General features: G+C 49.1%; 1 protein-coding gene across 1 annotated transcript in view; it reads right to left on the bottom strand.

The window, feature by feature from the left end:
* Positions 1 to 2,384: 2,384 nt before the first annotated feature.
* The window catches only part of PTGFRN (prostaglandin F2 receptor inhibitor), a gene marked incomplete at its 5' end in the record, with an annotated part of 28,299 nt that continues 5,356 nt past the window's right edge, over positions 2,385 to 25,327 (bottom strand). The window contains 7 exons of the mRNA XM_040334196.1: positions 2,385 to 3,686; positions 5,639 to 5,935; positions 6,662 to 6,769; positions 7,193 to 7,588; positions 12,860 to 13,261; positions 19,558 to 19,893; positions 22,125 to 22,547. Of these exons, the coding sequence (XP_040190130.1) occupies positions 3,517 to 3,686; positions 5,639 to 5,935; positions 6,662 to 6,769; positions 7,193 to 7,588; positions 12,860 to 13,261; positions 19,558 to 19,893; positions 22,125 to 22,547 (2,132 nt within the window). The remainder of the gene's footprint in view (positions 3,687 to 5,638; positions 5,936 to 6,661; positions 6,770 to 7,192; positions 7,589 to 12,859; positions 13,262 to 19,557; positions 19,894 to 22,124; positions 22,548 to 25,327) is intronic.

The following is a 25,327-nucleotide window of genomic DNA, read 5'->3' as shown; positions in this document are numbered from 1 at the left end:
TATAATGAACCAAAATCTGTAAAACCTAGAAATGGTTTATATTAATCTTGAAATGTAGTTCTAGGCTTAGCAAATGCAAATCAATTCAATGTAGAGTTCTAAGGAAGAGAATTGCCTCTGCCAGATCCTCTTTCATAGAGGCTCTTAAGTCAGACTTTATTATTTTTAGGGCTGAAAATAATCTTGCGACACTGACTTGGGTGGGTGGCATTGCAGTAACTATTCTGGCCACATCACTAACGATCTCTGGATAAACAAGGATGGCTTCTTCAACAGTAAGTTTTGATGAGCGATCATACTTTTCATCTTCTTTTAGTGCTTTATAAAACTCCTGTTGGAATTTTTTTATTTGGACACTTACTGGTTCTCTAACATGCGTTCCCTGTAAAAGCAGAACACAACACTATGGAAAGTATAAGTATTGCAGCTCCTAATTGTGCGTTGCGTGCCATATAGTGAAGCACATGAAAAGCGTGCTTCTTCACGGTCACTTAACGTGTTCGTTTTGCGGTTACGTGAGGCACTGCATGCATTGGTCTTTATTCTTACAGTAGAGAAGTCATTAATTATAACTTTTTGTGAATTGGGACATTTAAACTTGCTTTTTTTTATTTTTTATTCCAATCTAAATTTAGTAGGAGTCGGAGTCGGTGCATTGTTTTCCGACTCTGACTCCGACTCCAGGTACCCAAAATTTCCCCCGACTCCGACTCCTCAACTCCGACTCCACAGCCCTGCCCTTATCACAATCTATAATCACATTCTTCTATTGCAGATTCTTCTACAGATGCGACATGCGAGGTTCGTTACAAATCCAAATTCAGACAAAAAAAATGTTCTTAGTCGGATACATCAGAATAGCAACAAATGAAAATTTAAATTAACTCAAAATAAATAATAAACAAAATGATCAGAATTTGAATAAAAAGAAAAAAAAAAAAACATTGCAATGGCGCCATCGTTGCAAGAGGATTCCCAACTTGCACTACTTGAGAATGAACTGCACCTCCTATATGTGGCCACTAGATGGCACCATCACCATAAGAGGATTCATTACTTGCACTGCTTGAGAATGAACTGCTGCATGTGGCCACTAGATGGCACCATCACAAGACTTACAACTGTAAAACCTCATATATAAAATGCAGATAGTAATCCTAGTGGACAGGCCTGGCACAGTATAAAAATTTAAATGAGATTCCTACTTGGGCAGCGTTATAGAATTAGAACAAAAAAAAAAAAAAAGGAGTGTGAAAGGGAAGAGATAGAAATGAAACAGAAAACAGTATAGAAAATTAAAAATAGAAGAGAACAGAATAGCACAGAACAAGACAGAATAGAAAATAAAAGGAAGTGAGAAAAAACTAAATTGAATAAAAAAAAAAAACAGAAAAGAAAAGAATAGAATAAAAACAGAATAGAAAAGATTGAATACAACCATCTTCTGAATTTTAAAATAACCAATATAAGGGGTGTGTCTCTAGAAAGGCCGTCCACAAGGTTTAGGAGGGTGTCTATGGGAATGTTTGACCGTTCTTCCAGATGAGCATTTGTGAGGTCAGGCACTGATGTTGGATGAGAAGGCCTGGCTCGTAGTCTCCACTCTAATTCATCCCAAAGGTGTTCTATCGGGTTGAGGTCAGGACTCTGTGCAGGTCAGTCAAGTTTCTCCGCCCCAAACTCACTCATCCATGTCTTTATGGAGCTTGCTTTGTGCTCTGGTATAAATCATTTGGTGGAGGGGGGGGAGGTTGGATTATAGTGTGCGGTGGAGGGTGGATTATGGTGTGGGGGGGAGGGGATTATTGTGGGGTTGGGTTTGACCCCTTAGTTCCAGTGAGGGGAACTCTTAAGGCGTCAGCATACCAAGACATTTTGGACAATTTCATGCTCCCAACTTTGTGCGAACAGTTTGGGGATGGCCCCTTCCTGTTCCAACATGACTGCTCAGCAAGCAAGGTCCATAAAGACTAGGATGAGAACAAAAGGGGGGGGGGTGGTAAGTAGACCCAGCAATAATCAGCCTTATTACCCCCAAAAAGGGGGGGGGGGCTGCAGGTCTTTGTCCCTCCATTCCAATCATTTTTTATTCACATTCTGCTATTCTTTCCCTTTATGGAAGATGGACCCTTTAAATGAGCTGAGTATTCCGGGTCTGGTAAATGGGGGGGGGGGGGGGGGGAAGTTGTGCGCGGCCCAAATGAGGGGGTGTAAACAAAACAATGAAGAGGGTTGAGGCTATGGGGGAAGGGAATTTGGCAAGAGTGTTTAGGGGGTACCATTACTTTTTTTCCCCCCCAGCAACCGTCCCCCCACCCCCACCATAACCCAGAAACACACATTTCTCATCACCGTCTACAAAACGCGTCGAGCGGACACCAAAATAAAAAATAGAAACTGCATTTTTATTGCTCAGACGGAGAAATTTGGGATAAAAACACACAAAACATCGATATGGCGATTTTCTTCTCCGTCAGGAGTGCAATCAGACTGTTCTGGAAGACGAAAGGGTCAGTCCGGAACCAAAAACTGCCAGCGATCACCCCCCCCCAAATAAAAAGTGAGGGGTACGCGGCTCCCACATGGAAGACTAGGAGCGGGGTTCCAGCAGGGGCTCATCTTCTACCCCACAGATCTAAAAAAGGAAAGACCGGCTGCAATTCAATCCAGAAAGTAATGGAGAGCCTCCTCCTGGGCGGTACCTCCATGATTAAGTCCAGCCTTGTGGGTGGGACCCATCGGACAAGGACGTCCCAGGCGGGGACTCTGTTCATGTTAACTTTATTTTCTTCATAACTTTTTCTGGGAAACGACTTCCGATTTATTTTTTTGGGGTGCAGTCTTTTCTTTTGGAAGGGTGACCCTGCTGGCGGGTTTGGGTCGGACTCGGGGCAGGAAATATAAAAACAAACGCAATTACTAAAACATTTCACACAAGTCTTCAGACATTCAGAGGGAGGATTGTGGTGTGCCGTGTGGGGGGGTCCTCGGCGGAAGGGGCAGGTCACAGTGTCTGCGTTGTACACAGGTCCGTGCCGCGGGGGGCACACCGTCCGCAAACAGCACGCCGGCCGTAGTGTGGCGTTTGCGAGATATAGCACCTGCGCTGGCGGCAGCGTTGCACAAAAATTCCCTTTCCCTGGGTCAGCCGCCAGTCAGGCCGATGGACGTGGGGAGTCAGTCATTATGTAGGGGGGGGGGGGGGGGTACATCCCATCATTTCAGGTACTTATTGCTTTGTAGAGGGGGAGCCGGGTGCAGCAGCAGCAGATCCTTCCCCTCCCCCCCCCCCCCCGTGTCGTACCGTCGTTATGGTCCATTCCTGGAAGAGGCGGGGGGATATAGACAAAGTGGAAGACAGACCCCTCCCCCGCACTGGGTCAGTGGTACAGTCCCATCAGAGTCACACGTGGCTCTTTTTTGGCATTTGTAGAAAAAAGAACCCTCCCCCCCAATTCCGGGTAACAGTCAGTGGCTCATTCAGCGTGGTACAGCACCGGTGAGCGCACGCCACCGTCAGTCCATCTCCATCGACATGAGCCGGCGGTGTTCCCGCCGCTTCTCCGGGACCGGCTGCACCTTGCAGCAGTAACGAGTGCTGAAGTATCCAATCAGGCAGGAGAGGAGGCCGGCCACCAGGGACAGGCTGACGCCAATCAGCAGCGGGTATTTGAATGCACTCAGTACTGCGGGAGAAAAGGAAAACAAATGGATGGTAAAGTTTTAGGATTCAGAAATTGCACTACTTGAAAATGAACTACATCTCTTATATGTGGCCACTAGATGGCGCCATCATCACAAGAGGATTCCTAACCTGCGCTACTTGAGAATGAACTGCGCCTCCTATATATGGTCACTAGATGGCGCCATCACCCATCACAAGACTTACAACTGTGATACCTCATCTATAAAATGCAGACGGTCCCCCCTGTGGGCAGGCCTGGTACTGCACACACCTCTACACCATAATCTGCAGATGAGGAGATGCACCCAATGATCTGCCAGAAATCCAGCAAGTCACCAACTTCCTTTCGTGAGCCGACAACGCTGTCCTTGTGGCACTGAAAGCACAAGCATGCGCTGTCAGCCCTGATTTATGTACTACAGAACACCTCCTGTCTACGTTAGTGGGGGGGGGGGGGGGTTATGGAGATGAAATGGTAAGGGGCACAACTCCAGTACCCCCCCCCCCCCCCCCGAGCATCTTGCGTCATCTAGTGACCCCAGGGCTCCCCTATGCACCAAACTCCAGTACCCCCCCCCCCAGAACACCCCTACGTCATCTAGTGACCCCAGTGCTCCCCAAAACTCCAGCACCCCCCCCCCCCCCCCAGAGCATCCTGCGTCATCCTGTCACCCCAGGGTTCACCACAACTCCAGTGCCCCCCAGAGCATTCTTAGTAATCTAGTGACCCCAGGGCTCCCCACAACTCCAGTGCCCGCCCCCCCCCAGAGCATCCTGCATCATCTAGTGACGCTAGCACTACCCCTGTGCACCCCACAACTTCAGTACCCCCCCCCAGAGCATCGTAGGTCATCTAGTGACCACAGTGCTCCCCTATGCACCCCACGACCCCAGCACCCCACTTCATCTAGTGACCCCAGTGCTCCCCTGTGCACCCCACAACTCCATCCCCCCCAGAGCACCCCATGTCATCTAGTGACCCCAGGGGCTCCCCTGTGCACCCCACAACTCGTGACCCCAGAGCATCCTGTGTCATCTAGTGACTCCAGTGCTCCCCTATGCACCCCACAAACCCCCCCAGAGCACCCAACGTCATCTAGTGACCCCCAGTGCTCCCCACAACTCCAGTACCCCCAATGTCATATAGTGACCCCAGTGCATCCCACAACTCCAGTACCCCCCTTCATCTAGTGACCCAAGTGCTCCCCACAACTCCATTCCACCCCCCCCCCCAGAGCATCCTGTGTCATCTAGTGACCCCAGTGCTCCCCACAACTTTAGTACCATCCCCCCACCCCCAAGGAAACTTGTTTTTGTTTTATCTAGTGACCCCAGCACTACCCTGTGCACCCCCCACCCCAACTTCAGTGCCTCCCCATAACATCCTGCATCATCTAGTGACCCCAGTGCTCCCCACAACTCAATCACCCCCCCTCCGGATGAACATCCTGTGTCATCTAGTGCCCCCAGGGCTCCGCACAACTCCAGTGACCCCCCCCCCCAGAGCCGTATATTAGCCCGGGCTCACAGAACTATACCCACACATGCGCAGCGCTCAGGGAAGGCGGAGGGACTAGTGAAGTCACCAGATGGACCTCTGTGTTGGATGACTTGATAAGGGGGAGGGGTTTGCTCTCAAATGGGACCTGCAACAGCCAAGTCCCAGGTGGGATGGCTCATTGGCATTCATCTGGGGGGGGGGGGCATTCCTCAGTATATGGAGGGAGAGTCTTTCTTGCTTCATCTCTTATAAATAGGAGAAAGGGGGGGGGGGGGCAATAAATTTGGGGCATCAGGTGGTTCTGACCCAGAATGCAGCACTCTACAGATCCCTCATCCTACAATAAGAAATAATTCTCATAAATGACTTGAAGCCGCACTGATTTGTCTTCACACACTGCACTGATGCCGCCCAACCAGCCTGGAACAAGCTGTACGTGGAGTGGAACTTACAATCCATCCTGATGCTGACGGCCACCGGGGAAGACGTCACGCTCTCCTGTCTGCTCCAGCCGCCCTCGCCGGTCCTCACCCAGGGGGTCACCGTACAGTAATGGCCGCCGGCGTCCTCCTCCTCACAGCCGTACACCCGCAGCCTGTACTCCATATCACTGATCCGCTCTAAGGCCACCTCGCTGGAGCCGTTCCTGCGGCTGTGCTGGACCTGAGCCGTCCGATCCGCCCCCGCCAGGAAGACGGTGGAGCCGCTAGGCTTCTGGACGTACCAGGAGACCTCGAATGCCATGTCCGCTGCGGAGAAAACCAGAGAAAGGTGAGGAGGGTCTGGGATGGGAGCGGGGGGCGATGAGAAGGACAGAATGGGTGCCATGTCTACCGGGGGAGGGGGAAGAGACGGAAAAAAAGAAAGGAGGGGGGAGGGGGAGAAAGGAAGGAAAAAGGGAAAGGGGGGCCAAGCTGCAGTGTCACTGCTGGGAGGGAGGGGGGGGGAGTTGGGCTGCAGTGTCACTGCTGGGAGGGAGGGGGGGGAAGCAGAGCTGCAGTGTCACTGCTGGGAGGGAGGGGGGGAAGCAGAGCTGCAGTGTCACTGCTGGGAGGGAGGAGGAAGCTGAGCTGTAGTGTCAGTGCTGGGAGGGAGGGGGGAGCAGAGCTGCAGTGTCAGTGCTGGGAGGGAGGGGGGGGAGCAGAGCTGCAGTGTCACTGCTGGGAGGGAGGGGAGAGCAGAGCTGCAGTGTCACTGCTGGGAGGGAGGGGGGAGCAGAGCTGCAGCGTCACTGCTGGGAGGGAGGGGGGAGCAGAGCTGCAGTGTCACTGCTGGGAGGGAGGGAGGGAGGGGGGAGCAGAGCTGCAGTGTCACTGCTGGGAGGGAGGGGGGAGCAGAGCTGCAGTGTCACTGCTGGGAGGGAGGGGGGAGCAGAGCTGCAGTGTCACTGCTGGGAGGGAGGGGGGAACAAAGAGCCAAGCTGATTAAATTAAGGTACTTCTAAAAATGGCGGCATTATAATGCGCTGCCGTTACCTGGATCCACGCCGGGTCCATCGATGGTTACGATGCACCAGAACTCGGATCGCTCACCACGGTAAATACTGGAGCTGTCTGAGCGAGCCGTCACATTGAAGACGGGACCTGGTCAGAGGAAATAAAGTGACATGATGAGGACTATGAACACAAGATCTTACTGACCACTTACATTTGAGACCAGCAGGGGGCACACCAGGCCAAATCGACCCGAGAATGGATTCCTAGGTTGTGCCCCCTATTGAGGGTAAGGCTGGTGCCAGGAGTCCTCACTTATTAGACATTCATATGCACCCCCCCCCCCCCGCCAACCTCATTGTTATGGGGGGGCCCCAACGCCATATTAAACGCCTATTGGGGGGGGGCCAACACCATATTAACGCCCATTGGGGGGGGGCGAGGGCCAACGCCATATTAACGCCCATTGGGGGGGGGGGCGAGGGCCAACGCCATATGAATAGCCAAGGGTTTCATCCATCACCATGCATCATCCATCACCACCTTACTCCCATGACATATCTCTCATCTCACCTGAATTTTGGAACTCCAGCTGTACGGGATTGGTGGTCTGATTCCGCACCATCCGCCACGCCCCGCCCCCGCCCTGCGTCCAGGCCGAGATCGCACACCGATAGGCTCCGCTGTTATGGTTCTGCGCCTGGTAGAGTCTGAAGATGTAGACGCCCTCCTTCCCCTTCTCTAGGAAGGTATTACTGCCGGCGGGCAGCCTTCGATGCGTCGCCCCCTCGCGGTTCAGAGAGATGACAACGACGGGGGGCTGAATGGGGTCCTGGGGTGTCAGCGTCACCTGCACTGAGTACTGGGGGAAGGGGATGTTCTTAGGCTGCACCGTGCACATCATCTCGAAGGTTCCTCCGGCTGCCGACACCGCCTGTACTGGCCTGGCGGTAACAACGAGGGAGGATTCTGCGGGAAGAGGAGAAACGATTAGGGGGGTTTACAAAGATCCAGAGCCGAGAATGTACCCCCCCCCCCCTTCATAGTAACAGAAATGTCATCACCAATGGGTTCCGAACATTCCAATGGCGTCATCAGGTGCCACCATTATACCATACACAGTCTGGTGCGTCAATTCTAAAAAGTCACTGGCAAACGGCCCCATGGAATCCCGGGACATCCTTCTAACAGGATGCAATACCACGAGTAGAACATAGGGGGCATCACACAGATATCAGGGCCCACATATGGAAACTGAAGCCAGGTATCAGTGACAGATCATGTTTTCAGCAACAGGGCTCGACAAATCCCGGGCACCAGGTCGCCATGGCGACTAGAAATGGCATCCTGGCGACTTGGCTTGTGAGCTGGCGCCATCTGGTGGTGAGCCGTTGGTATTACAAGTTATTACCACCAGATGTGTGGGCTGGCGCCATCTGGTGGTGGCCGTTGGCATTACAAGTTAAACAGCAATTCTAATGTAATTTTTCACTATTTTCACTGCCATCTGCTTCCCTCTAATTAGAACCCCCAAACATTATATATATTTTTTATCCTAACACCTTAGAGAATAAAATGGCGATCGTTGCAATACTTTCTGTCACGCCGTATTTGCGCAGCGGTCTTACAAGCGCACTTTTTTGGGAAAAAATTACACTTTTTTTAATTAAAAAATAAGACAACAGTAAAGTTATCCCCATTTTTTTTTTATATTATGAAAGATAATGTTACGCCGAGTAAATTGATACCCAACATGTCACGCTTCAAAATTGCGTCCACTCGTGGAATGCCGACAGACTTTTACCCTTTAAAATCTTCATAGGCGATGTTTAAAAAAATCTACAGGTTGCATGTTTTGAGTTACAGAGGAGGTCTAGGGCTAGAATTATTGCTCTCGCTCTACCGATCGCGGCGATACCTCACATGTGTGGTTTGAACACCGTTTACATATGCGGGCGCTGCTCACGTATGTGTTCACTTCTGCGCGCAAGCTCGTCGGGACGGGGCGCGTTTTCTGGCTCCTAACTTTTTTAGCTGGCTCCTAGATTCCAAGCAAATTTGTCAAACCGTGGTTTTCAGGATTTTCCCTTACATCTCACAGATGACTTCCCCTGCGTCTCCAACTCCGTAATCAACACAGATCTTCCCAAAGAGGGATCCTGAAAACATGACCCGTCTGGGGAGTACCAAGGACCGGACTATACAAGGTCCTCAGCATCTGAACACTCCCCCAAGGTGTATTCAGCTATGAGGCCCACCCCAAATCTAACAGAAGATCAGCGAGATGACGGGGAAAGGGATTTACGCCTCTAAAGTTTGATCAAGTTTACAAAACCTTTGAAATGGAAAATATGAGTGTCAACGTGAAAGAACAAAAGCGGAAAAAAACAAACAAAAAAAAAAACGCGAATCTTCCATGAAACTGAAAGCAAAATGGGATTAATTTTTTATTTCCTCATACTTATTTTCTTCCTCAGCAGATTATGCCTCTATGCGATTGCCCGCAGATGGTCCACCTCCACAGATGAACCCATCATTTTCAGGAAACTAGGAGAGAGAGAGAGCTAAACAGGATGCTGTGTCGCTGCGCCAATGCAGCAGGAGCTGCCAGCAATCAGCTTAATGTAAATACCAAGGAAAATGGGGTTAAATAAAACAAAAAGGCGGGGAAAGGACATGGACTTTCACTATATTGTTTATTTAACCACTTAAACCCCGGACCAATATGCTGCTACATGACCCAAGGTGTTTTTACAATTCGGCACTGCGTCGCTTTAACAGACAATTGCGCGGTCGTGCGACGTGGCTCCCAAACAAAATTGGCGTCCTTTTTTCCCCACAAATAGAGCTTTCTTTTGGTGGTATTTGATCACCTCTGCGGTTTTTATTTTTTGCGCTATAAACAAAAATAGAGCGACAATTTTGAAAATAATGCAATATTTTTTACTTTTTGCTATAATAAATATCCCCTAAAAACATATAAAAAAAAAATGTTTTCCTCAGTTTAGGCCGATACGTATTCTTCTACATATTTTTGGTAAAAAAAAAAAAAAAAAAAAAAAATCGCAATAAGCGTTTATCGATTGGTTTGCGCAAAATGTATAGCGTTTACAAAATAGGGGATAGTTTTATTGCATTTTTATTAATTTTTTTTTTTTTTTTTTACTACTAATGGCGGCGATCAGTGATTTTTTTTGTGACTGCGACATTATGGCGGACACTTCGGAGAATTTTGACACATTTTTGGGACCATTGTCATTTTCACAGCAAAAAATGCATTTAAATTGCATTCTTTATTGTGAAAATGACAGTTGCAGTTTGGGAGTTAACCACAAGGGGGCGCTGAAGGGGTTAGGGATCACTGTGTGTGCGTGTACAACTGTAGGGGGGTGTGGCTGTAGGAGTGACATCATCGATCGAGTCTCCCCTATAAAAGGGATCACTCGATCGATGCGCCGCCACAGTGAAGGATGGGGAAGCCGTGTTTACATACGGCTCTCCCCGTTCTTCAGCTCCGGGGAGCGATCGCGACGGAGCGGCTATAAACGAATAGCCGCGCCGTCGTCCCGGATCGCTCCCCGAGGGAATCCGACCGCCGCATTTAGCTGGGGGGGTCCTGATTGGACCCCCGACCCACGGAAAGGCAAGGACGTACATGTACGCCCATCTGCCTGTACGTGCCATTCTGCCGACGTATATCTACATGAGGCGGTCGGGAAGTGGTTAAAGTGTAACTTACACAGGACCCCCTCCCTCAACCACCCCCAGCGATCTCCCATTCTGAGCCCCGGTATAGCCGTCTCAGGGGGTCAAGGCTTAAAAATCCCCTTGGCATTCACGCGTCTTCTTCCCCACTGACAGGACGGGCTACGTGGATTCTGATTAGTTGGCGCTAGGGGGACCACAATTCCAAACTACCATTCAGGGACACCCTCCCTTCCCAAAAATCAGCTCGTGCTGTAACGAATCACAGCACAGTGATTGGACACAAGAGGCGGGATTTATGATTTCTCCAATCACAAGCGGGGGGCGGGGATTGTGCTCCTCCAGGCATTCCCGGGCAGGACAAGTACTGTCAGTGAGTAAAGCGGTGATGTGGCGGCCTTTTTTGGGGGCATCAGATTGGCCCTGGGGGGTGTCTGTCAGTTTCATTCCGGGACACTGTATTGTCCTGGAATGAATGTGCCCGGGACAGACCTGCAACATGCGGGACTGTCCCGGGCAATCCGGGACACGTTGGCGCCGACCAATTAGTATGCTCCAAAATGTCCCTCCTGATGAGGTATGTGTTGGAGATTCAGATGTAAGGGTTTCCAAGCAGGACCCCTGACACCGCTATACCAGGGCTCAGAATGGGAGGTCGCCGAACAATAGTGGACATAGCCGACCTATGGAATACAGTGGAACCTTGGATTGCGAGTAACGCGGGAAATGAGCGTTTCGCAATAAGAGCGCTGTATTTCCTAAAATCCTAACTTGGTTTGCGAGTCCGGACTCGCAAAACAAGCAGGATTCAGGCCAAAGCGGCGTGCAGTACCGCATTTGGCCTGAGCTGGACGGCAGCGATCATCGCCGTTCGGAAAGGCCCGAGGACAGCTTGGCTTTCTGAGGTCAGCCGAACTGTCCTTGGGCCTTTCTGGCCATTTCCGAGGCTCTTAGCCCTCTGGACGCATGCGGTATTGCATGCCATTGAAGTCAATGCGGGAAAAAATTCAATTTTAGTTTCCATTGACCTCAATGGGGAAACTCGCTTTGATATGCGAGTGCTTTGGATTACGAGCGTTCTCCTGGAACAGATTATGCTCGTAATCCGAGGTTCCGCTGTATATGGTACTGTGCTGCCACCTAGAGATTGCAGGCAGAAATGCTTCCCTCATAGAAGCGGATGTATCAAGGAAGTGGGGGAGGGCTACAACCCAATAGGAAAGTCTACAAAACTTTCGGAGTTGCCTGCAGCAAAACCTGAAGGGTGGACTCTACCGGGAGACAAAGACAATCCCCACCACACAGGAGGGGGGGGGGGGGGGGGGAATACTACATCTACCAGGAGACCACACTAAAGCTTCACTACAAGACAAAAAAAGACTACCTAGATGGAGAACCTGCTTCCCTGACATTGCTTGCAGCCCGGAGTCCTGTTTGCAAAGGAAATTTTAGACCAGCTATAACAGAAGACAAGCGACTTTTACTGCATTGCTATTGCATACAAACGTCTGCCAGGAAAGGATAGGTAGTATTTGTATCAGGGTTTGACAAATTTGCTTGGGATCTCGGAGCCAGCTAAAAAAGTTAGGAGCCAGAAAACGCACCCCGTCCCGACGAGCTTGCGCGCAGAAGCGAACACATACGTGAGCAGCGCCCGCATATGTAAACGGTGTTCAAACCACACATGTGAGGTATCGCCGCGATCGGTAGAGCGAGAGCAATAATTCTAGCACTAGACCTCCTCTGTAACTCAAAACATGCAACCTGTAAATTTTTTTAAACGTCGCCTATAAAGATTTTAAAGGGTAAAAGTTTGTCGGTATTCCACGAGCGGACGCAATTTTGAAGCGTGACATGTTGGTTATGAATTTACTCGGCGTAACATTATCTTTCACAATATAAAAAAAAAAATGGGGATAACTTTACTGTTGTCTTATTTTTTAATTAAAAAAAGTGTAATTTTTTCCCAAAAAAGTGCGCTTGTAAGACCGCTGCGCAAATACGGCGTAACAGAAAGTATTGCAATGATCGCCATTTTATTCTCTAGGGTGTTAGGATAAAAAATATATATAATGTTTGGGGGTTCTAATTAGAGGGAAGAAGATGGCAGTGAAAATAGTGAAAAATTACATTAGAATTGCTAATTAACTTGTAATATTTAACTTGTAATACCAACGGCCACCACCAGATGGTGCCAGCTTACACATCTTGTGGTAATAACTTGTAATACCAACGGCTCACCACCAGATGGCGCCAGCCCCCTTCCAAGCCAAGTCGCCAGGACCCTATTTCTAGTCGCCATGGCGACCTGGCGCCCGGGATTTATCGAGCCCTGATTTGTATGCATGTAAATGTGCAGCACTCTGAAGGTCTTGTAGGGTTTTCGGGTAGCTGGAAGCAGTTTGCCCATGCAGCATTCTTGTTCAGTAAAAACATCAATATACTACTGGGATTTTTACCTTGGGTTCACTGCAAGAATGCGACAAAAAGTTGATACACGAAAGAGAAAAGGCAACAATACAAAATGTTCATTACCTTCTGCAGCCCAGTCGACAGTGACGGGTCTGGAGGTCTCCCGGCTCACCGGCGTCCAGCTGCTGTTAAGTTGCCGCTTCCACACGGTGCCCACACAGCGGTAGCTCCCCCGGTCCTCCTCCGACGTCCACTGGATCCGCAGGGCGAAGGTGCTGGGGTCCTGGCGAGAGAAGATCACCTCGCCCTTGTCCAAACGCTGCTGGTACGCCTCTCCTGCCTGGAGGGTCCAGTCCTGGTTCATGGAGCCCACCAATCCGGAAGTGGCAGGGTTCTGCCCCTGGAAATACCAGGACACGGACAGCCGCGGGTCCCCCGAAACAGTCATGTGACACAGGAGCTCCGTGGGCTCATCCGACATCTGGGGAAGAACGGACGTGTTCAGCATCACCTGGAGGTCCGGCACTGCGGAGATGGAGGGAACGGGGAGTTAGTGCAGAAATAAGGGGAGTTTACAGCAATGGTGTTCCCCCTCCCCCTCTATAGAGATCAGGGTGTAACAGATCACAGGGAAAGGTAGATGGGGGGGGGGGGGGAGAGATCACAGGGAAAGGTAGATGGGGGGGGGGGCAGAGATCACAGGGAAAGGTAGATAGGGGTGTAACAGATCACAGGGAAAGGTAGATAGGGGGGGTGGAACAGAGATCACAGGGAAAGGTAGATAGGGGTGTAACAGAGATCACAGGGAAAGGTAGATGGGGGTGTAACAGAGATCACAGGGAAAGGTAGATAGGGGGGGGGGCAGAGATCACAGGGAAAGGTAGATCGGGGGGGGCAGAGATCACAGGGAAAGGTAGATCGGGGTGTAACAGAGATCACAGGGAAAGGTAGATAGGGGTGTAACAGAGATCACAGGGAAAGGTAGATGGGGGTGTAACAGAGATCACAGGGAAAGGTAGATAGGGGGGGGCAGAGATCACAGGGAAAGGTAGATCGGGGGGGGGGCAGAGATCACAGGGAAAGGTAGATAGGGGTGGAACAGAGATCACAGGGAAAGGTAGATAGGGGTGGAACAGAGATCACAGGGAAAGGTAGATAGGGGGGGCAGAGATCACAGGGAAAAGTAGATAGGGGTGGAAAGGATCACATTACATCACATCAGTGATCTGTTACACCCCTATCTACCTTTCCCTGTGATTTCTCTGATGTGATGTAAAAGGTAGATAGAGGTGTAACAGAGATCACAGGGAAAGGTAGATAGGGGTGTAACAGAGATCACAGGGAAAGGTAGATAGGGGTGTAACAGAGATCACAGGGAAAGGTAGATAGGGGTGTAACAGAGATCACAGGGAAAGGTAGATAGGGGTGTAACAGAGATCACAGGGAAAGGTAGATAGGGGTGTAACAGAGATCACAGGGAAAGGTAGATAGGGGTGTAACAGAGATCACAGGGAAAGGTAGATAGGGGTGTAACAGAGATCACAGGGAAAGGTAGATAGGGGGGACAGAGATCACAGGGAAAGGTAGATAGGGGTGTAACAGAGATCACAGGGACGGGTAGATCAGGTAGATGGAGGAAGGGGTGTAACAGATCACAAGGAAAGGTAGATAGGTGTCTGATCTGATCTCTCTGATGTGATCTCTGTTACACCCCTACAGGGCCGATCCGCCCTATAGGCTCACTATGCAAGCCGCTTAGGGCCCCCGCAAAGTTGCGGTGGGCCCCCGAAAATAAATAGAGTAAATTTTCAGCCCCTCACCCCGCTTCTCAACTCGCTGGCTGCATGGGAGAAGAGGTAAGAAGTCAGCACCCCTTGCTTCTCACATTAATGTAAGATGTCAAGGTACGCGTTTCTCAACTTTAATCTTTATTGTGACATGTAATTTAGCTTAGGGCCCCAGGGAGGTCAGGATCGGCACTGCACCCCTATCTACCCTTCCCTTGTGATCTCTCTGATGTGATGTAAAGGTAGATAGGGGTGTAACAGAGATCACAGGGAAAGGAAGATCAGGTAGATGGTGGAAGGAGTGTGACAGATCACAAGGAAAGGTAGATAGGGGTCTAACAGATCATATTCTCTGATCTCTCTGGTGTGATCTCTGTTACACCCCTATCTACCCTTCCCTTGTGATCTCTCTGATGTGATGTAAAGGTAGCTAGGGGGGGGCAGAGATCACAGGGAAAGGTAGATATGGGGGGGGGCAGAGATCACAGGGAAAAGGTAGGTAGGGGTGTAACAGAGATCACAGGGAAAGGTAGATCAGGTAGATAGAGGAAGGAGTGTGACAGATCACAAGGAAAGGTAGATAGGGGTGTAACAGATCACATTCTCTGATGTGATCTCTGTTACACCCCTACAGGGCCGATCCGCCCTATAGGCTCACTATGCAAGCCGCTTAGGGCCCCGCAAAGTTGCGGAGGGCCCCCGAAAATAACTAGAGGCCCCGCCTGGTAAGAAGTCATTTTCAGCCCCTCACCCCACTTCTCAACTCGCTGGCTGCATGGGAGAAGAGGTAAGAAGTCAGCACCCCTTGCTTCTCACATTAATGCAAGATGTCAAGGTACGCGTTTCTCAACTTTAATCTTTATTGTGACATGTAATTTAGCTTAGGGCCCCAGGGAGGTCAGGATCGGCACTGCACCCCTATCTACCCTTCCCTTGTGAACTCTCTGATGTGATGTAAAGGTAGATAGGGGTGTAACAGATCACAGGGAAGGAAAGATCAGGGTGTATAAGAGAGGCCACAGGGACGACGAGAGAGGGGCCACAGGGACGACGAGAGAGGGGCCACAGGGACGACGAGAGAGGGGCCACAGGGACGACGAGAGAGGGGCCACAGGGACGACGAGAGAGGGGCCACAGGGACGACGAGAGAGGGGCCACAGGGACGACGAGAGAGGGGCCACAGGGACGACGAGAGAGGGGCCACAGGGACGACGAGAGAGGGGCCACAGGGACGACGAGAGAGGGGCCACAGGGACGACGAGAGAGGGGCCACAGGGACGACGAGAGAGGGGCCACAGGGACGACGAGAGAGGGGCCACAGGGACGACGAGAGAGGGGCCACAGGGACGACGAAAGAGGGGACGACGAGAGAGGGGCCACAGGGACGACGAAAGAGGGGACGACGAGAGAGGGGCCACAGGGACGACGAAAGAGGGGACGACGAGAGAGGGGCCACAGGGACGACGAAAGAGGGGCCACAGGGACGACGAAAGAGGGGCCACAGGGACGACGAAAGAGGGGACGACGAAAGAGGGGCCACAGGGACGACGAAAGAGGGGACGACGAAAGAGGGGCCACAGGGACGACGAAAGAGGGGACGACGAAAGAGGGGCCACAGGGACGACGAAAGAGGGGCCACAGGGACGACGAAAGAGGGGCCACAGGGACGACGAGAGAGGGGCCACAGGGACGACGAGAGAGGGGCCACAGGGACGACGAGAGAGGGGCCACAGGGACGACGAGAGAGGGGCCACAGGGACGACGAGAGAGGGGCCACAGGGACGACGAGAGAGGGGCCACAGGGACGACGAGAGAGGGGCCACAGGGACGACGAGAGAGGGGCCACAGGGACGACGAGAGAGGGGCCACAGGGACGACGAGAGAGGGGCCACAGGGACGACGAGAGAGGGGCCACAGGGACGACGAGAGAGGGGCCACAGGGACGACGAGAGAGGGGCCACAGGGACGACGAGAGAGGGGCCACAGGGACGACGAGAGAGGGGCCACAGGGACGACGAGAGAGGGGCCACAGGGACGACGAGAGAGGGGCCACAGGGACGACGAGAGAGGGGCCACAGGGACGACGAGAGAGGGGCCACAGGGACGACGAGAGAGGGGCCACAGGGACGACGAGAGAGGGGCCACAGGGACGACGAGAGAGGGGCCACAGGGACGACGAGAGAGGGGCCACAGGGACGACGAGAGAGGGGCCACAGGGACGACGAGAGAGGGGCCACAGGGACGACGAGAGAGGGGCCACAGGGACGACGAGAGAGGGGCCACAGGGACGACGAAAGAGGGGCCACAGGGACGACGAAAGAGGGGCCACAGGGACGACGAAAGAGGGGCCACAGGGACGACGAAAGAGGGGCCACAGGGACATGAGAGAGGCCACAGGGACAGATCTAGATTTCAGTCGCAGGCCCTGGAAGTGGATCCCACCAGAACCTCAGCCAATAAATCGGGATGGACGGAGGAGGCCCACCCACACAATCTGCACCCCCGATCAGCCATAGGATTTCCACCTTTATATAATGTAATCCAATCTGTGATTTGAGGCCGGTGAAGAGTGATAAAACCTTTCCAATACATTAAAAGGCAGAGAGGAAAATCCAAAAAGTTCCCGGAGGTGAGGGGGGGGGGTTATATTCCTGGACGAGTCGCGGCCACACACAGAGAGCAGCCGGCATACGGGAAGGCATTTCCTGCTGGAGAGGAGCGCCGACGAGGCCTATAAATTCCATGCAGGCTTCCATGAGACAATTACAGGAGAAGTCTGCCATAAAAACTACATACAAAGCAAGGTGTACTGTTGCCATGGTTGCCAAAATGTAATTTGTTTTGCAGTCATAAAAGCTCAGAGCGGAAAGTGGAAGAATATTATTTTTTATAAACGGAGGGGAATTTCGCTTTTCTGTTTTGCGACACAAGTGATGGGAAAGTCCCTCTTGGAAACACAGAGGGCACGCCATTTCAAAAAAATAAAAAATAAAAGTCTGGGCCGGAGTCGGCCCTTAAAATGACAAAATTTCTCGGGCCGCCATCACATTTATTGCACCTCTGGAGATTCCTATTAATTAAATTCCGGCGGCCTGCGCAGATCAGGTGCGGCTGGCGGGATTGGACGCGCTGAAGCGAGAAGCGCTAATCACACAACCCAGCAGGAGGTCCGATGTAGGAAGGAAGAGTCAGCCGAGGGTGACGTGAAGAGGCGCAATCTACTTGTATTAACCCGAAAAAAAAAAAAAAGGAAATTCTTCCCCCCTCCCCCACCAAGACCAGACACCCCCACAGCATCAGCACTGACAACACGAGTAGCTTCATGAAAAATAATAAAAGATAACAAAAATGATAATGAATGATAGATTAAATAGTACAAAATTAACATAAAATGTAATTAAATCCCCATTTTTTTTTTTTTAATATAAAATAAAAAAAAAACTAGATACAGCCCATCCCCCCGACACACATCAGACTGGAGAACTCTGCAGCCTTGGCACAGTCATTCATGATGTCTTAATGGAAAAAAAAAAAGATAATAAAAAAAGTAGTTTAAATATATATTTTTTTTATAATAAAAAAAAAGAAAATTTATATATATATATATATATATATATATATATATATATATATATATATATATATATATATATATATATATATATATATATATATATATATATATATATATATATATATATATATATATATATATATATATATATATATATATATATATATATATATATATTATTATTAAGTGGTAATAATAAGTGGTAATATATATTTTTTTATAATAAAAAAAATTATATATATTAATTTATTATTTTTTTATTATAAAAAAATATATATATATATCACTACTCATTATTATTATTGAGTAGCGATATATATATATATATATATATATATATATATATAAATATAATATTTATTAATTTATTGTAAAAAAAATATATCACTACTCATTATTATTATTATTATAATAAAATTTATATATATATATATATATATATATATATATATATATATATATATATATATATATATATATATATATATATATATATATATATATATATATATATATATATATATATATATATATATATATATATATATATATATATATATATATATATATATATAAAATTTTATTATAATAATAATAATAATAATAATAATAATAATAATAATAATAATAATAATATATATTTTTTTATAATAAAAATAAATAAATATATATTTAAACTCCTTTTATTATCTTTTTTTCCCCCCCATTAAGACATAATAAAAATGAACTAGGAACAAACCACCATCCTTACACCACAGACCCCTACAGCTTTACCACTGCCATCCCCAGTGGTCGAATGAAAAAAATATTTATAATACATTTATATGGATTTTTTTAATTTATATTTTTACACCCATTAATACATTAAAGTATGGCAGCGACAAAACGGTGGGGATCTCTGGTCTGGGGAAGTGGGTTGTTCCTATTTTTATATATATATATATTTTTTTCCCCCTCATTAAGACATCAGGTATGTCAGCAACAAAGCTGTGGGGAGCTTCTGGTCTGAGGATAGGGAGTTCCTAGTTTTATTTTTTAATAATATTATTATTATTATTATTATTATTATTATTATTATTAATAATTCATTATCCGTTATTTAGGCTTTGTTTTTCCCAAGACATTGATGCAGTACCAGGGCTGTAGGGGTCTCCGGCCTGAGGTGGGGGAGGTTTTGCATATACTGTATATTAAAAAAAATTAAATAAACATTTATATATATATAATATATATATATATATATTATATATATATATATATATATATATATATATATATATATAGAGGCCTTGGTGCCGTCAACCCCAGTGGCCAAAAAATAAATAAAAAATTAAGCCATACTCAATTATTTTTTTTTTATAAAAAAATACAACCAGGAGCAACCTCCTCTCATCCTTGATGTCCCCAGCCGCATTATATCTGACATACCAAGAGCACATGGGGTTAACAGGATCACTTACCTTCAGAGACCACCTTCACCTTGACAGCATCGGACGTCTGCTCTGCCGCTTTCTTCCAGCTGCCATCCCTCAGCGGGGTCCAAGCGGAGCCCCGACACGTGTAATCCCCCGAGATCCGAGCCTGGGGCACCTCCAGCTTGTGGGTGTAGGTCCTCTCCTGGGACGGTTCTGGGTCGGGTCCCCCGGGCAGCTCTTGAATGTCTCCACCATCGGACCGGAACCAGCGGACTTGGATCAGCACTGGAACATTGGAGTCCAGAGACACCTGGCAGGGAAGGGTGAGGGGGGACCCCTCTTGGACCTCCACTTCCTTCATCGGTATGGTCACTGTCAGATCTACAATACAAGAGGCATGGGAAAAGACTTATTAATGGCGTCGCTCCCCCATAGATAATGCAGAGTATATTCTCTAGGGCGCAGGCTGGCATCATTTTGGATTAAAGGGAAGGCGCTCGGTTTTGGGAGACATAGGATAATGGTGATGGGTCAGATTTTTGGGACACATAGGTAGTGAGAGCCCAATCTCCAAGAGCCCAAGCTGTGGTCATGCTGGATTGGATTAGAGGGATGAAGCTCACTTTTGGGACATACAAAGATAACGGGCGTCTAATCTTGGAAAGTTCCCGGCTGGGGTCATGTTGGATTGGAGGAGGGATAGGGCTTGGCTTATAGGGACACATGGGGTAATGAAATCCAATCGCAAAAGGCCTGCTCTGGGGTCGTGTTGGATTGGAGAGATGGGGTTTAGCGCGAGGATACACATGGTAGAGGTAACCCAATTTCAAAAAGGCCCAGAGCTAGGGTTGGGTTTGATTTGAGGGATGGGGCTCAGTTCTGGGACACGCAATGTAGTGGGTGCCCAATCTCAAAGGGCCCGAGTTGTGGTTGCGCTGGATTGAAGGGGACAGGACTCAGGTTTTGGGACCCATAAGGTAATGGGAATCTAATACTGAAGGGGAGACTGGAGTTGTGCTGGATTTGAAGGAAGGGGCCCAGCTTTGGGAACACACAAGATAATGGGATATTATGTTTAAGGGCCCACATTGTGGTTGTGTTTGATTTAAGGGATGGGGGTTTATCTTGAGAACACACAGGGCAATGGTAGCCTAATCTCCAAAGGCCAGAAACTAGGGCTGTGTTGGATTGAAGGGATGTGGCTCAGTTTTGGGGGACACATGGTAGTGAGAGCCTAATCTCCAAGGGCCCAAGCTGTGGAATGGATTAAAAGGGACGGAGCTTAGTTTTAGGACATACAAAGACGACGGGAGTCTAATCGTGAAGGGCCCGGCTGGGGTCATGTTGGATTGGAGGGATGGGGCTCAGTTTTGGGACACACAAGGTAGTGAGAGAGCATAATCTCCAAGGGCTCAAGCTGTGGTCAAGTTGGATTGGATTGAAAGGACGGAGCTCAGTTTTAGGACAAAGACAACGGGAGTCTAATCGTGAAGGGCCCGGATGGGGCTCAGTTTATAGGGACACGGGGTAAAAGAAGTCTAGTCCCAAAAGAAGAAAAGTGCAACGCTCAGATGTAATAAAGTGACATTTTCGGAAGGACGAGTTGCCATCTTTCTAACTTATACCACCATAATTACAAAAGGCTTCCCCTGGGGTCGTGTTGGTCTGAAGAGATGGGGTTTAGCTTGAGGACAGGGTAATGGTAGCCCAATCTCAAAAGACCTAGAAATAGGGCTGGGTTAAAGGGAAGGAGCTCAGTTTTGGGACATACGATAACAGGAGTCTAATGTTGAAGGTGCCCGGCTGGGGTCATGTTGGATCGGAGGGATGGGGCGCAGTTTACAGGGAAACGTGGGGTAATGGAAGTCTAGTTTTCAAAAGGCCTGCTCTGGGGTTGTGTTGGATTGGAGAGATAGGGTTTAGCATGAGGATACACAGGGTAGAGGTAACCCAATCTCAAAAGGCCCATAGTTAGGTCTGGGTTGGATTGAAGGGATGGAGCTCAGTACTAGAACATGCAAAGTAGTGCGAGTCTAATCTCAAAGGGCCTGGGTTGCGGTTGCACTGGATTGAAGGGGGGACAGGGCTTGGGTTTTGGGACCCATAAGGTTATGGGAATCTCTAATCTTGAAGGCGAGACTAATCTCCAAGGGTGAGGAGCTAGAATTGTGTTGAACCAAGGGGAGGGGGCTTGGTTTTGGGATACACAAGGTAGTGGTAGTCTAATCCCAATGGTCCTGGGCTGGGGCTGTGTTGGCATGGGGCTCAGCTTGGGGGACACCTAGGGTTATGGGAGTCTAATGTTGAAGGGTCTGGGCTGGGGGTCTAATCTTGAAGACCCCCGGGATGGGATCATGTTGGACTGGAGGGATGTGGCTCAGTCGGGGGGAAACGCAGAGAGGGGACCTGGCGTGTTCGGATCATAGGTTGCGTGCATTTGATGGCTAATCCGAGAAATGCTGAACTGCCATTCCCAGCTTCCCTTCATTATTAACCATTTCTATTATCCACATTACAGAAGATCATTATACGGGACAAGCTGGTAACAGACCTCCCGTGTTATCCATGGGACACAAACAGTCAGTCAACACAGGCTCCGCCCCCTCACTCACCCATTGGCCAAACCTCCACCTGAGCCACGCCCACTTTCTTCTCCTGGATCTTCTCCCAGCCATCGGGCCCCTGCACCCAGGTCTGGGCCACACAGCTGTAATCCCCTCCATCAGATGTCTGGGCGCCATCTACAGTCAGCTGGAACTTGTCAGACCCGGCCGTGTCCAGCCGCACCTCCCCGTGATTGTATCGGTCAGCATAGTCCGGTCCAGGCTGGAAACGCCCTAGGTGGGTCAGTGTCAGGACCTTGCTGGAGGTGGAGCCTGCCGTCTGTCGCTCCCAGGTCAGGGACAGGTGAGTGTGAGCGGCTGAATCGGAGAAGCCCGCCTGGCACTGCAGCTGGAAGGACCCTCCTTCCGTCACATTGCGCACAGTGGTCGAACGTCCCTTCGGGCCGTGCAGGCTCAGCGTGTCGGGGATCACTAGAGAGAGAAGGAGAGAGGCATTAGGATTGGTGCAGGACAAACCCCAGAGACCCAATACATGACAGGTTGGCGATGCAGAACAAACCCTTGTGAGCCCTTTACATTACCATCATTGGAGCCTTGTGTTCCCCATGTTCCTTAAAGGGTCAGTCCACCCAGAACTGATCATTCAGTTTAGTTTCCTCCATTTAATGGGCATCTCTGTACTGGAGTTCTGGTTTTGTTCACCAGCTGCAGCATTTTTGAGGAGCTCCAACCATCCTTGTTGGGTTTTATCTTAGAATATGAAGAGCGCAATAGGGAAACATCACCGAGGTTGATGGACCAGAACCAGGAAAATCCCCGGGGACACACAGGAGCCAGCAAGTGGCTCATCCCAACAGACTGCCATTAGAACTGAAACAACGCTTTTGGGTGGACTAGCCCTTTAGAACAGCCTTCCATCTCATGTAGTGGTCGTAGTGGTTCCTGAATTTAATTGCCCATCTCTGACTATTTTAAAAATTTCTAAAAAAAAAAAAAAATTATGGATAACCCCAGATGTCCTCGGCCCACACAAGGTCAGATGTCCGTTGCCCCCCCCCCACAAGGTCAGATGTCCTCGGCCCCCCACAAGGCCAGATGTCCGTTGCCCCCCCACAAGGCCAGATGTCCTCTGCCCCCCCACAAGGCCAGATGTCCTCTGCCCCCCCACAAGGTCAGATGTCCTCTGCCCCCCCACAAGGTCAGATGTCCGTACAGACTGGATCTGTTCTTTTTCAGATACCTGGCTGGTGGCCCCGAGATGGTGAGGTTTTAAATGAATATGAAGGGCCCCACAAGTATGTAAATGTGGAGGTGTGATGTGAAATGGGCATTGTGTACCTTGCTGAATCAGAGTCTATGCAGGACTACAAGTCCAAGAGGAACCCTCAGAGTATCTAGTCCACCATAGTGCAGACGAGACAGGGGGAGAGCGATGGAGGATCCAGACAGTACAAGGAGCTTGCGGCTTTCCCGCCATACAAGTGTAAGTCAGGCACTTCAGGGGTTAATAAAGGAATATATTATAGGAATACTAGGCCAAACATGGCCGCCCTCTGGCCAATGTATTGTATGTACAGTATTGTAGCGTCCTCCTTATAGGAGAACTCGGCATGTCATTGTGCAGCGGAGACCCCCCACTGAATGGAGATCTGTTCTATGTCAGCACAACCCCCCACCCCAACCACCCCCTGGGGGCACTTCTTTCTTCAAACACAACTTCAAAAAGGATTCTGAAGGTCACACGAAGGGTCACTCTGCCTGGTACCCAGGACGCCATGAACAGGGCCCCAGACAGTGTCCTCACTTCCCTCGTTTATAGAAAATGGGGGACATCTATGGGAGACGTGTTTAACAAGAGACAGAACTTCATTACATAGAAGATTTCTGGTAGATCAACTCTAAAAAGTGTATGTAGAGCGCAAACTTATTTTTTTCTTACAGTTGGATGGATTGTAGAAGTGTGAGGACTCCGGGGGAAAGTTTCCTACTCCTGCCTGTGCCACCCACTTTGTTCTGGTGTCACCGTAGCTGAAAGGGAAATCTTACAATTTGTGGTCCCCAGAACAGGAAGAGGAAATATTCCAATGGGGACACCTGTCCGAGAGGGGAATTCTCTCACTTCCTGATGTGTCTCTTGGATAGGAAGTGAAAGGAAATCTCCCCAACTGGATGGCAATAAAACTGAGGGGGTCTTAAACAATCCCTACTCCATCCAAAACTAAAAATAATGCTTTGGCTTTACATAAACCTAAAATGTCCAGAAGAAACAAGAAGGAAGAGCCAGGGTTCATTATTCCCAGACCATGGATTGCTATATGCTGATCTCATACAGAAGAGTTCACCAATCCTGGGTCATCGGTTACTTTGGCCTGAGATTGGTGAACTCCTCCATATAGGACCAGGACAAAAGTAATCCATGGCCCGGAATTGGTGACCAGGACGGAGTAATCCATGGCCCAGGATTGGTGAACTCCTCCATACAGGACCGGGATGAAGTAATCCATGGCCCAGGATTGGTGAACTCCTCCATACAGGACCGGGATGAAGTAATCCATGGCCCAGGATTGGTGAACTCCTCCATACAGGACCGGGATGAAGTAATCCATGGCCCGGGATTGGTGAACTCCTCCATACAGGACCGGGATGAAGTAATCCATGGCCCGGGATTGGTGAACTCCTCCATACAGGACCGGGATGAAGTAATCCATGGCTGGGATTGGTGAACTCCTCCATACAGGACGTAATCCATGGCCCAGGATTGGTGAACTCCTCCATACAGGACCGGGATGAAGTAATCCATGGCCGGGATTGGTCAACTCCTCCATACAGGACTGGGATGGAGTAATCCATGGCTGGGATTGGTGAACTCCTCCATACAGGACGTAATCCATGGCCCAGGATTGGTGAACTCCTCCATACAGGACCGGGATGAAGTAAGATTTACTGAGATTTACTAATAGGTTGCCTTGGTATCAGTGAGCTCCTCGATACAGGACCAGCATATAGTAATCCATGGCCTGGGACTGGTGAACTCCTCCGCGTGGAACCAGGATATAGCAATTCGTGTCCCGGGATTGGTGAAGGCGCCTGTACAGGACTGGGATATGGCAGTCCATTGCCTGAGATTGGTGTAAGCTTTTGTACAAGACTGGCATATGGTAACCCATGGTCCGGGATTGGTAAACTTTTTCATATGGGACCAGCATAAAATGTATCTATATTCCAAGATAAAGCTCCTCCATACAGGACCA

The sequence above is a fragment of the Rana temporaria genome (genome assembly GCF_905171775.1).
Source record: "Rana temporaria chromosome 2 unlocalized genomic scaffold, aRanTem1.1 chr2q, whole genome shotgun sequence".
Taxonomy (NCBI): Eukaryota; Metazoa; Chordata; class Amphibia; order Anura; family Ranidae; genus Rana; species Rana temporaria.
Note: the sequence above shows the minus strand (reverse complement) of the source record. Positions and strands in the feature narration are given on the sequence as shown.